This window comes from Prionailurus viverrinus, chromosome B2 (assembly GCF_022837055.1).
Source record: "Prionailurus viverrinus isolate Anna chromosome B2, UM_Priviv_1.0, whole genome shotgun sequence".
Lineage (NCBI taxonomy): Eukaryota > Metazoa > Chordata > Mammalia > Carnivora > Felidae > Prionailurus > Prionailurus viverrinus.
Genome location: NC_062565.1, coordinates 78,387,717 through 78,400,557, shown reverse-complemented (window position 1 = coordinate 78,400,557; position 12,841 = coordinate 78,387,717). Strand labels below are relative to the sequence as shown.

The following is a 12,841-nucleotide window of genomic DNA, read 5'->3' as shown; positions in this document are numbered from 1 at the left end:
TGCCAAACTAAGAGAAAAGGAACAGAGAGCTGTGCTTTGATTACTGAATATGGGTGACCAAAAAAAAAAAAAAAAAAAAAAAGCAAAGACAGGGCTATAGAGAGGAAAAATTTTAATTTGACCTATAAAAGTGCCTGAAATTGCAGTGGGGAATAAAGGAAAATGAGATATGTGGTAGATCGTTACATAAATGATCCCTAAAGAATCACATCTCCCTGAACCCAAAAGAAGCTGGGTTTGATCACTTGTTGTACCCAAAGGGACCATGCCAAATTCGACACATGCAGAGGTTTAAAAAGCAGTTGTGCAGTAGAACTTGTTCTCTTCCTGCCATGTAACAAAATCCTAGGTTACCTTACTAGATGGTAAGAGTGGGGATGAGCCAACCCAACTGAAGAACCTTGACCAACCCACCTGACAACCACAAGACAAATTAGTGAGACCATCTGGGACATTCAGCCCCACACAACCTACCAGCTGACTGCAGACCACCCAACAGACCCACAGACTTGAGAACAGTAATAAAAACAGCTATTCTTCTGGGGCACCTGGCTGGCTCAATTGTTAGAGCATGTGACTCTTGACCTCAGCTGGAACCTCAGTTCCAAGCCCCAAACACCTCTTCTTCCAAAGCCACTATGTTTTTGGGTAGTTTGTCACACTGCAATAAAACTGACTCAGGATACTTCAAGAAAAAACAAAGTTGGGGGTGCCTGGCTGGCTCAGTCAGTAGAGCATGTGACTCTCAATCTCAGGGTTCAAGCCCCATGTTGGGCATGGAGCCTACTTAGGAAACAAATACCAAAGGTTTTACCATTGTGAACTTCTTTTTGTTTGTTTCAATGCCCCAAATTTAGAAAAGAGAGTCTTTAGTCAATGTAACTATATATTATCTACACTTAAAAGATTCATTAAAATTCCTTTGTTTGGATCCTAAACCCTTAGTCTGGTTCTTACACTTTTCTAACCTATTTTTCAAACCAACTCCTGATATTTTCATCCAAGATGCCAGTTTGAAGTTGTTCCATTTTTCTGGGTGTTTATTCCCATCCTTCCCACTTGTTTGGTTATCTAAATTCATTCAAGACCCAATGTAAATAGTGTTTTCCTTTCCTGCCTAATTTTTACTAAATTAATTTCAAAATGACCAGTTCTCTTACTTCATACTCCACTTATTGTATTTATGACTATTTTACTATCTAATATTATTGCTTAACTCAATACATGCCTTAATTTTTGTAAGAGCTTTGAAGGCAGAGAGCTCCATAATGCTCCATAGCTCCCTTAGTACTCCCACATGAGGAATTTAATTATCTAAAATACATTAAGAAAAGATACATGTAATTGAATTTTAACATATCTTCTTGGCTAAATATAAGTATTTACAGACCGTTAAGTTTTTGTAATGTAAAGTCAAGGGGGGGAAGGAAAAAATTTTTGTTTTTGAGGTGCACTGCGCAACTCTCAAGGCTGAAAGAGAAATAACAAATCAAGAGGTTCTCCTGGAAAACAATACAGGGAGTATGTAACAAATACATTAATAACAAACTTTCCATTTTATAAATGAGGCTTCTTTCATGGTGACTGGTTAATTTTATGAACTGGATTTATGTGTGGGAGTTGGAAAAAACAAGGTAATTTCTCAACTTTGACAGAATTTCAAGGCAAATAAATAGACCAACAATTTCATATAGTTAAGAACATATATTTTCAAAGATCCTTGGTTTGCAGATTAGTGATATAAAATATTATGAAGAGCAACTGCAGAATACATCTTATCTTGCCCTATTTCAATTTAGGACCAGAAAGTGTCAAAAAGGAGGCAAGCAAAATTTGGTAAAGTTTTCCTTTGCTAAAATTGGCATAAGCATATTCTGGAAAGTAGAATTTAGTATCTCTAATATGAAATCATACTAATTATGAACATTTAAAAATTTATTTCCCCTGAGCATTACCTACACTTTTAAAGTTTAAATGACTTATTACTCCCTCAATACCTAAAGTAATTATCACTAATTAACAAGCAAGCCATCTTTTCTTCTGATTAGAAGTGTCCTAAAAATTAACTTAAGATATCCTCTAATAATCAAAAGAATAAAGTTTAGCTTTTTTTAAGAAAGCGAGCATTTTCAAAATACCACTATAATAAAGCTAAGAAAACAGGCAGATAAGCAAAAGAATGAACTTGTATCAAACAGATGAAACTAAAATATACACTAAAATATTTTAACTATATAATTTAAGTACTCAGTAGCTCTTCTAATAGTTTTGATTTTTGTTTCTTACACCAATAAGGCACTAGTTAATACAAGTACTAAGGCCCAGCTCAAATCCTATCTCAGTAAAGCTTTCTCTGATACCCCAGCCAGAGTGCTTACCTCTTACTTTGAACAATTTATTGAAATTATTATGCAAAAAATTAACTTATTTATCTAAATAGCCACCAATAATTAACTAAGCATGGCCACAGACTGGAATTACCATGCAGTTTAAAAATAGAAAAACATAGGGGCGCCTGAGTGGTTCAGTTGGTTAAGCACTGTACTTCAGCTCAGGTCATGAGCTTGTGGTTCGTGGGTTCAAGACCCGCATCAGGTTCTGTGCTGACAGTTCAGAGTCTAGAGCCTGCTTCAGATTCTATGTCTCCCCCTCTCTCTCTCAAAAATAAATAAACATTAAAAATAGAAAAACATATGGGGTGCCTGGGTGGCTCACTGAGTTAAAGGGTCCGACTTCAGCTCAGGTCATGATCTCCCGGTTTGTGAGTTCAAGCCCCACATCGGGCTCTGTGCTGACAGCTCAGAGCCTGCAGCCTGCTACAGATTTGTGTCTCCCTCTCTCTCTGCCCCTGCCCCGCTCACACTCTGTTTCTCTCTTTCTCAAAAATAAATAACATTAAAAAATTTTTAAAAAGATGGGGCGCCTGGATGGTGGCTCAGTCGGTTGAGCATCTGATTTTGGCTCAGGTCATAATCTCACAGTTCATTAGTTCAAGCCTGGCGTCGGGCTCTGTGCTGACAGCTCAGAGCCTGGAGCTTCGGATTCTGTGTCTCCCTCTCTCTACCCCTTCCTCACTCATGCTCTGTCTCTCTCTCTGTCTCTCAAAGATGAATAAACGTTAAAAAAAAGAAAAACAGATTTACACGAGCAACTATGGAGTGATCGCGAAGAGATATTTTTGGTGAATAAAAGCAAGATGCAGTATATAATATGTCTACTTAATTTTTTAAAAAGGACAAATATATATTTCTGGAAAGATGGATTAAAAAACTATTGGGGAACTGTCTTTGTGGAGGGTGACAGGAGGTCTGGGGTTGGAAGATCAAGTTTTTACTGTATGCCCTTTCTCTGTTTGAATTAAAAAAAATTTCGGTACACTACATTTTCAATTTAAAAAATAAAATAGAAAAATAAAGTAAATCTGTTAATGATACACTGTCTTTTGATACTTCTTCAACTACCATCTTGAAGTTTCATTTAAATCTTATTATTTTATATACTAGAGTCTTCTGTATCTTATATCCCCTGCTAACATCTAAATCTAGTCTTTGCATTAAATGCTTTCTTAAAAGTACAGAATTTTAATTATATCAAAAGGTCAAACCTCTGCTTTAATCAGGACAATAAAGGATGCTGAAATTGCCACCCACTTACCCCAGTAAAAGTGAATTGTTTTAGTAATTGTTTAAGTAATTACTTGCAATTTCTACTAAGGAAGCAGAAATTTTCTTGACCTCTCAAGCTCAGTGTGAATTTAAATATGGCCAAGCATTTACCTGGACCTGTTCCAGATTAACCACATTTCTTAATATGCTAACTATATTATCTTAAAATGAAAAGAGCATAATAACTTTTAAAAGTCTTCCTAATACGTTATTTTTCTTCCTGTTGTGTTCCTCCAAAGAACATTCTGGGTATTTAGGCAGAGGAATACTTTTCAGTGGGGTGTAACTGTCCTGATCACCTCAAAAGTTAGCACCCATGGCCCATGGGCACTAAATGTCACTATCACATCCACAGATCCTGCAAATGACAAACTGACCCCACCTATTTTCAAATGCCTTAAAAGAGAGAGCTTCAGGAAGAAAAGGACTATGCCAGTTGAGAAACACTACTTGTATGAATGAAAGCATGCAGATACAAAATACAAACTTATTTCCACAAATCAATTCAACCTTTTCAAATAATTATCGGTCACCAGAAGATAAATGGCCAAAACCAGTCACAATTCATGTATTAATCAACCAGTCATCCAGCCCGGTATATAATGCTGTCAACATCATGCCCCAACAAATCATTCTTCCAACTATTACAATGGCTTAACTTTTTAAGTAATTATTTTAAAATCCTTTAAGAATAATTCTTCTATTGAAATGCTTTTGTTTAAACTTCCAAATAAGTAGCTTTCCATTTTACTACACTGATCTCAGAAATAAAAGATACAAATCACAGTTTACTACAATTAGTTGTTTACCTTCCTTCAGAGACTGTAGGCTCCTTCAAGCCAGGGACCAGATCTGCCTGGCCCACAGTGTAGGTATTCATTAACGATGGTGAGTGAGTGAGTGAATACTGACCAGGTCTAACACAAAAAATAGCCCAAGAAGTTCCAACTATAATCAATTTTTATATAGTAATTATCCTGACACAAATAAGTGCAAGAAATTACTTCTGGCTATCCTATATTCTTATTCTAAGCGGATTTTAAGAAAATTAGTAAGTCAGGGTGCCTGGATGGCTCAGCTGGTTAAGCTTTGCACTTCTGCTCAGGTCATGATCTCACAGTTGGGGAGTATGAGCCCTGCAATGGGCTCTGCACTGGCAGTACAGGGCCTGCGTGGGATTCTCTCTTACCCTCCCCAGTGTGCATTCTCTCTCTCTCCTCTCAAAATAAATAAACTTAAAAAAAAAATAAAATTAATAAGTCAATTACATTACCCATATTAAAGCTAGCTTGCAAAGATTTAAGGAAATTTTTGAGTTCTGACAGGTACTCTCTTACGCTCATCTTTTCCCACCTTTCCCTCCTCCTACTTCAGCTTTAAGCAAATGTTCAGGTATGAAAGTAAAAAGGGGGCATACTTCCAACTCAATGTAAAGAAAACAATACTGCTAACAGTGAGAAAAATTTAATGTCTTTTATTTCTACTTTACTTCTCAGAACGCAATCTACTGTACTTAATTAAAAAAAAAAATCTACTAACTAGGATGTATAAGCAACTTCTACTTATGTAGGTTTCACCATATTCTCCAGAAACTCATCTGTTGCTGAGGTAAAAATTCAAAATATAAACTAATTCATTTCTATAAACTAATTCATTTTTTAAAATAAATGCAAGTTAGGATCACACAAGCACTAAGCGTTAACACATAGAGAATATTAACTCTGAAGCCCACTGACAAATATTTATCTTTGTCTTTCTGAAGCATGTAAATATCCCAGTTTTGTGGGAAACCCTTACATAGAAAAAGCTAATCTCAACGCTAGAAATCAGGACATAATTTCTAGCTCCCTAGCATTTCAAGTACTGTTTTTAGATTGCTCTAATAAATTCTTTGTTAACCACTTCTTTGCTCAACTCATATCAGAATGTTAAGTAATAATGGCTGGGATACAATTTTAAAGAAACAATTATGTTTCAAGTTACCTCCCATTTAACAAAATCACTAAACAGTAACAGGTTACTTAAAAACAACAACAACAACAACAACAAAAAACAAAACAAAAGAGTATGTTCTAGAGGGATCAAATATCAGATACACTCTAACTGTTCAAGTAATGGAGATTACTTTTAAATGCATTTAAATTTTTTTTTTTTCAACGTTTATTTATTTTTGGGACAGAGAGAGACAGAGCATGAATGGGGGAGGGGCAGAGAGAGAGGGAGACACAGAATCGGAAACAGGCTCCAGGCTCTGAGCCATCAGCCCAGAGCCCGACGCGGAGCTCGAACTCGCCGACCGCGAGATCGTGACCTGGCTGAAGCCGGACGCTTAACCGACTGCGCCACCCAGGCGCCCCTAAATGCATTTAAATTATTGTGGGATTTTAATGCATGAAATATTTCATTATTCTTGAAATCCACAAATCCAGTATTTGTTTTATTATGTTTCCTGTAGCATGGGTCAATAAAAACTATTTACATATTATAAGACTAATAGCTTAAAAGGAATACAGGAAATTCTTTTCATATCAATAAAAAGAAATGCTGCTTCATCCATTAAAAATACTTTTGAAAGTGGTAACTTTATGATGTGGCATACACTCAAAAAAGTCCTACCTGCATGAGATTCCATTTTCCCAGAATTATTAATCCTGCGTAAAAATATTGCTGGCCAAGTGTGTTTACATTAATTAGCCTTAAACCCATCTGTGGACACTGCTATCTGAAAAGTATCTTTAAGCAAAGCTAGACTTTAATACTTTTCAAAGGCTAAAAATCAGACTTCACTTATAAAGAAAGACTTTCCCTTAAAAGGGTGTTAAGTATTCTTTTATATCTAAAATAAATACATCTAAAAGACCAATTAACAAGTTGGTAGTTCCAGGCAGGTCAAATTGGCAAATTTCAACAATTCTTTAAAACAAGGATTCAAAGGAATGATGGAATCTCTGACATAAGTATTCACCAGACCTAGAGTACGCTAAGTGGGGAGCTTTCACATTGCATATACTGCTAGAGAAGTCACCACCTAATCTGACAAAGTTTTTTTTTTTTTTTTTAGATAATGAACTACTACCAAATAGTGACAATAACGTGCATATTGAATTTTTTGTAGGTGTTCAAGTATCCCTTATCTTATAAAGAAAAAATTTCAGAACTTGGAGGTGAAAAATTAAAATGAAATCTATTCGAATATGCTAAAATGGTCCTCCCATTGTTTGGCTTAAACTCACTATGTTTCCAAAACAATTTCTCTATGATGATACATTCACAAACAAACTCTAAATGGGACTTGCATATATGGTCTTTTTCCTCCTCAAGACAATCTTGCCAAAATCTTCACCACAACCAGTAACAGCACCTTGAAATTTCAAACGTAACTGGAGGGTTTTTAATCAAATCCAAATGTAGACCCAAACTCTCCGATTGCTATCAAGCAGTGTTACTAGCATTCCAAATCCTGCTTTAGAACGCAGTTACTGGAAAGCAGTGTCCTTGTGCAAGAAAAGGAAGGAAAGGTCTGAAACTGACCTGAGCACAGGTCCACAAGAACCTCAATCCTCTCCTTTTCACCAGAATGCCAAATAGGGAAGGATCCAAGTAATAAGGGTGGCGGGGAGATGCGGGAGGAAGGGCAGAGGAAACCGTACTCCTCCAAGGGTGAAAGCAAAAGAGAAGCGGACTCTGGAAAGCCGCCCCACAAAAACATTCGACCGCAGGAGCAGGGAGAGCTCCTCTCCTCTACCGAGGAGAGCAACCTTCACACCATGGAAGTGGTGCACCAAGCAAGCAAAGGCAGGAAGGACAACCTCTGCGCCCCCCACCCCCGAACGTCTCGGCTAGCTCCAAGGGGTCGGCGGGGACTGTTCCCAGAACGTCAACAAAGGCCCCTTCAGTCCTAAGGCGAAACTCGAACAACAAAGGCCGGGAGACAGGGAGGACGGGGCCGGGGGCGGGACGGATGAAAGCAGGGGGAAGCAAAGGAATCAAACCAGTGGGGGCGGAGGCCCGTCGGAGTGGGAAACCAGAGGCGCAGAGGCGGGGGGCGCGGTAATCCCCAGTGCACAATAAGAGGAGGAGGAAAAAGGGGACCTGGCCTCCATTCCTCCCTTACCCTCTCCCTGCGGCGGAGAGGGCTCCAGTCTTCAGCCGTCTACATCTCCTCAGCCTCGGGGACCGCGCAGTCCCGAGTTCGGGGAAGGAAAGGGGCGGGGGGATTTTCCGCCCTGACCACAACTCCCTTCCCCCAGTTGGGAACTGCCGACAACCGCCACAACGGCAGCCACACAAAGGCGCCTGCCTCGTACTCTCCGCTCCCGCCTGGGCGGCGGCGCCAACGATGCCCCAGCAGCGACGACCACCGCTCGGCCGCCAGGCGCTCGCTCGCCCTCTTCCCTCTCTAGCTGGGGAAAAGGGGGAGGGGACCCCCAGGCGCCCTCACCTGGCACAGCTGCTGACAGTACTCCGTGGCCGCTTCCACGGCCGGCACGCGGCTCTCCCGCAGCTGTCGCTCCAGCTCCTGCAGCCGCTCGCCCAGGCGCTGCAGCTCCGCGACGCAGCCGCCTCCGCCGCGACTCAACCTCTCCTGCTCGGCCTCTTCGTCCGCCATCTTCACACCCCGCTCCGTCGCGTACGCACCTGGGTCACGTGATAACACAATGCCACGTTCGGCGGGGTCACGTGCCGGGCGCGCTCGCACGCCGCCGAGCACGTACAAAGGGCCCGGTGGGGAGGATGGGGGAGCGGGGAGATTGGCGCGAGGGAGCCCGAGGGAGGTGAAGGGAAGGGAAAAGGAAGAGGGCGGGGTTGGGGCGGTGCGGAAAACCGCGGTTTACTTACCCCGAGCGGGAAGTGGGCTGCTGCGGCCGAAAGGGGCGGGCCGGTGGAGGCCTGCTGTCGGTCACGTGGGCGCTGCGACCGTGGGGGGGTGTGGGGGGGAACCCTGGGGAGGGGCTGCCCTCTCGAGTGTCCCGATTCCGGCGTGGCTTTCCCCAATCCCCGAAGTCTTCTACGGACGTATGTCCTAATTCCCCAAGAGGACGGGTGAGCGAAAGCTCTGGGTGGGCTGGGGCAATGGCAGCATTTGCGGTTGGCCTGCAGGCAAGCCAGAGGCAGGGGAAAAGCAAGAAGGTAAAACCTACCCATGGACCACAAGCGTGAGAGCCAAAGTGGGATTATGGACTGTCAAAATTGTCTCTGACTTCTCCCCAGGCGGGCGGAGGAGGGATCTAGTGCCTAAGGTACTAAATCTCACCCCACTTGACTCTCCCCTTCAGCCCCAAGAACGCCTCTCCCCTGGAAACACAATTCTCTAGGGGGTGGAGGCAACAAAGAAAAATAACAATTGGATCAGAACAGAATGAGGTTGAAATCCTCCCTCTGGAGAACGGAGCGAATTCATGAAAAGCATAGCTTAAAAGATTTCACTCTGTGCAATTGTGGACGTTGTAACCAGACGATTTTTAAATCACGAAAACATTCCTAGAATAAGTGATAGCCAGCTAATCTGTTTCACTATGATTTAAGAATTTTTCCTACACGCTACAGAAATCACCATCACTGAAAACACTCTATATGAAAGCTTTTGTAAAGAAAGTAGGTCAAGAAAAAAAACCAGCAATAACTCCATTAAAAATCACAACAGAGGAGGGGAAGATGATGCTAAAAGAACAAGGTTATCAAGAATGATTATAAATTCAACAGCATTTTTTTCTGATGCTGCAAATAGACATGACATTCTCAACCATATTTTATTTACAACCTGGAAGGAATGAATACCTGACGCTTGAACAAAACAGTAGAAGAGGCACTACAAAAAAGTCCTTAACCCTGAAGTTCAGAATAATAAAATGACTATTTTGTTAGTAGTAGAAAATTAGACAAGACGCTTATCTTTCTTAAAACCGAATGGTCTACAGAAATTCAGAAACAATAATACTAATCAGGCACCTACTTTTTTCACTATCATTCCAAGTGAACTATTTTTTTCTAGTACAAGAATCCAAAATAAGATGAATCCCTTCTGTGTGTAGCATCCTCTTCCAGGGATTTCTAGTAGCTACAGACAATATTCTAGATAGTATGTTGTCTAGAATGAATGTTTTGTAAAGCATCAGTGGTGGCAACCTTTGTTAAATGCCATTATATAAGGTGAATGGACACAACTGAACCCCTTATGAAAAACAGTATCAGCTAAAATATTAGTATAACATATGTATACTCTTATTACATAGTAACAGACAAGTTCTTCAAATATTTACTTCTGGAAGAATCTGAGGAGTACATTCAAAGGCTAAGGACCAGGCATATTTTTTTAAAGTATCACTGATAGCTGAAAAAGCAACAATTAAGGCAGCTAATAGATCTTAATATTTGCAGCTCACTTTCCCAAGTGAAGTATTTCGACATCCAAAATTAGATTTCTCCAATTTATATTATTTTAGGATGACAGTGAAAATTTAAAAAGTAAGAAATATGAAATTAGCCAAATGTATCAGTAAATCCAAAGATAAATATCAAAAGGTTAGCAAGGCATATTTTCAACTTCAAGCATAATGGCTTATACCACACCTAGTCTATAAAAAGAAAAAGGGAGAAAAGAAAGGAAAATACATGAAAAGAGAAATATATCCAAATACTGATTTTACAAAAATAGTCTGAGAATGGTCATTCCCTCCTCCTGCCCAGGATAGCCCTAAAAGCAAGACTTGATTAGCAAATTGATTCTGAGCCCTACTAAGGTCTTGCAAATGTCCCTTAGCATGGATGGCTAAGTCCTTCATGTTATCTTTGAGCTCTACCTCCCCATTCCTCCATTTAGAGCCTACAGGAAAAGGAAGGACTAGGGGTGATTGGTGTAATTACTTAATCATTTGTTACTGAGTATTTATGTGCAGGCACTGCTTGGTTTGGGGAAATCAAAAGTGAATAAAACCTATTCCTGCCTTGAAGAAGCTTACGCTTGTGATGGAGAGTCACCTGCAAAGGTATTATATACCACATGACAAGTATTCTGTTATGAAAATGCATGTAGATTCAACTCAGAACACAAAAGTCTAACTGAAGTGCTAACTAGAATGTCCATAGAGTGTCAACAGAAGTGCAAGTTTTTAATTAAATGAGGATTGGAAATACTATCCCTTATCAGGTCTACATTGTTTGGATATCCCAGAAATCTCATTCTTATCCATAGAAAAGGTGTATCAACAAGTACACCACTTATTTGTACCTAAGTCCATTTGTTCTTAAATACCAAACAGTCAGTTCATGGGAATCCTTACACACACACACACACACACACACACACACACACCGACACTTACTTACTGAGACGTTCCTGGGGGAATTCGGAGATTCGGTCCATGGAGAAACAAGAATAAGCCCTAGGGAGGAGAGAATCCACCTCTCTGGGGACCCCAGTGTCTGCGCAGTGAGTGCTCCTGCCCATTTTGGACACAGCGCGACTGCTATGGACATGATATAATCATATGGACTTTCACTCCCAAGAGACTCTATTTCAGAGTAAATCTGAGAGACAGTAATAGATCCCCACCCCACCTCTGCGATCAATAAAGCTGGGGAAACCCTTAGGGGACAGATGTATCTGCATCCGGGCGGCCTGTGCCTGCCCGTTTCGCGAGTTGCCCGGCCTGCCCTGGCCCGCACCTTGCCGGTGCACATTTTCCCCCTAGAATTCTTGAAATAACAGGGCCTAGGGGCAGGAAAGGAGCTGGGTTGTGCCAGCTAACAGAGCCAGAGGGCCGTGCTAGGGATGAGCGAGAGCGGTGTTTGCAGAAAACGGATAGCTAGGGCTGAGGCCGGCAGGTCCTTCCCACGCCGGGTGCAAGAGAACCACCGCAGCCAGGCCCCCGCTTCAGCATGCAGGCAGAGAGCGCGAGGCCAGGAGTTGGAGGAGAGAGCGCGCCGCCCTTGAGTCGCTGTTTCTCCCTTCCCCGGCTTCCTCCCTGGGCAAGGGCGGCCGAGAAGGTCCACAGGACTAGAGCCGGGTTAAGGCTGGCTCCGCTCCGCTGACCCTGTATGCGGGTCCCCAGTCGGCCGAGACCATGCTGGGCTTCCCGGACCGCGGCCCACGGCTCGCCCGCCCGGCAGCCGCGGGGGTGCTTGCGTCCTCAGTCCCGGGGCCGCCCCGCCGCCTGCGCGCTAGCATTGGCCACGGCGGCTTTTCCACCGAGCGCTGCTGGTCAAGTCCACAGAGCGGTGTGCCTCCTGGCCCCGGAGCAGCGGCCGCCGGGGGCCTCCAGGTAGAGAAACGCTGGAGCCTAACCTGGGCACGGCGGGGCTCCGGGCCTCCGAAAACCGACCGAGCGGGGATGCTCCAGTCTGTCCTGCGGAGGCCGCGATGCGGGCACTGTTGCTTGGTCTCCGGCAGGCTCAACCCGCTCCCTTCCAAAGAGCTGGGCCGCCGGCCCCACACAGGCCGCCTGCTGGAACTCAGAGGTGAGGGCTGGAGTCTGTCGAGGGTTCAGTCCAATAGAAAGTATCTCTAGAGTCTGGGAACCACCGTTGGTGCCCACAGACACAAAGAAGGACCATTGGTTTAAAGCTCTATTGGCATCAGTTAAAAGCATATCGCACTTTGACAGGGAAGACATTTTTCTTGAGAGCAACAGTGAAGGGAGTCAAATAACATGTTGAAAACATGGGGCAGGTGCTGTTCCAAATACTGAAATGATTCAAATGCACGGGCACATAGGACCCACATTTAGGTGGATTAATTTTATTCCTTGGGTTGTCCCAGATAGAGGATGGACAGGTAATTAAATGAGGAGGGGTATTCTTATTGCCTATTTGGATAATTTTTTCTTTCCACAGGAGAAAAAGCCAGATGTGAATGAGAAAGGGCAACAATTCTTTAAGAAAATGCTTTTAATACAGCGTCAATTATTCAAATTTAGAAATCAAGCAAGGTGAAAATAACCACTAAATAAAGCAAAATAAAACCTTGGAAGCATGGAAGTGTTTGATACACTGTTTCTATAGAGAATCCTTGAGTTAGTTCCCAGTATCTCTGCAAAGAAGCAAAGAGACAAATCTACAAAGTGCGTCTCTTTTCTTATATTTCTGAGTTTTAATCACTGTATCTCATTTACCTCATTGGAGATCGATCAGAAAGTATTACTTTTGTGGCATGAAGGGGCAGAAAAGTTTTCCCTTCT

General features: G+C 42.3%; 1 protein-coding gene across 1 annotated transcript in view; it reads right to left on the bottom strand.

The window, feature by feature from the left end:
* Positions 1–8,609, bottom strand: part of ZNF292 (zinc finger protein 292) — a 93,140-nt gene extending 84,531 nt beyond the window's left edge. The window contains exons 1-2 of the mRNA XM_047858255.1: positions 8,505–8,609; positions 8,107–8,303 (exon numbers count right to left, since the gene is read on the bottom strand). Of these exons, the coding sequence (XP_047714211.1) occupies positions 8,107–8,274 (168 nt within the window). The 5' untranslated portion in view covers positions 8,275–8,303; positions 8,505–8,609. The remainder of the gene's footprint in view (positions 1–8,106; positions 8,304–8,504) is intronic.
* Between the last annotated feature and the right edge of the window lie 4,232 nt (positions 8,610–12,841).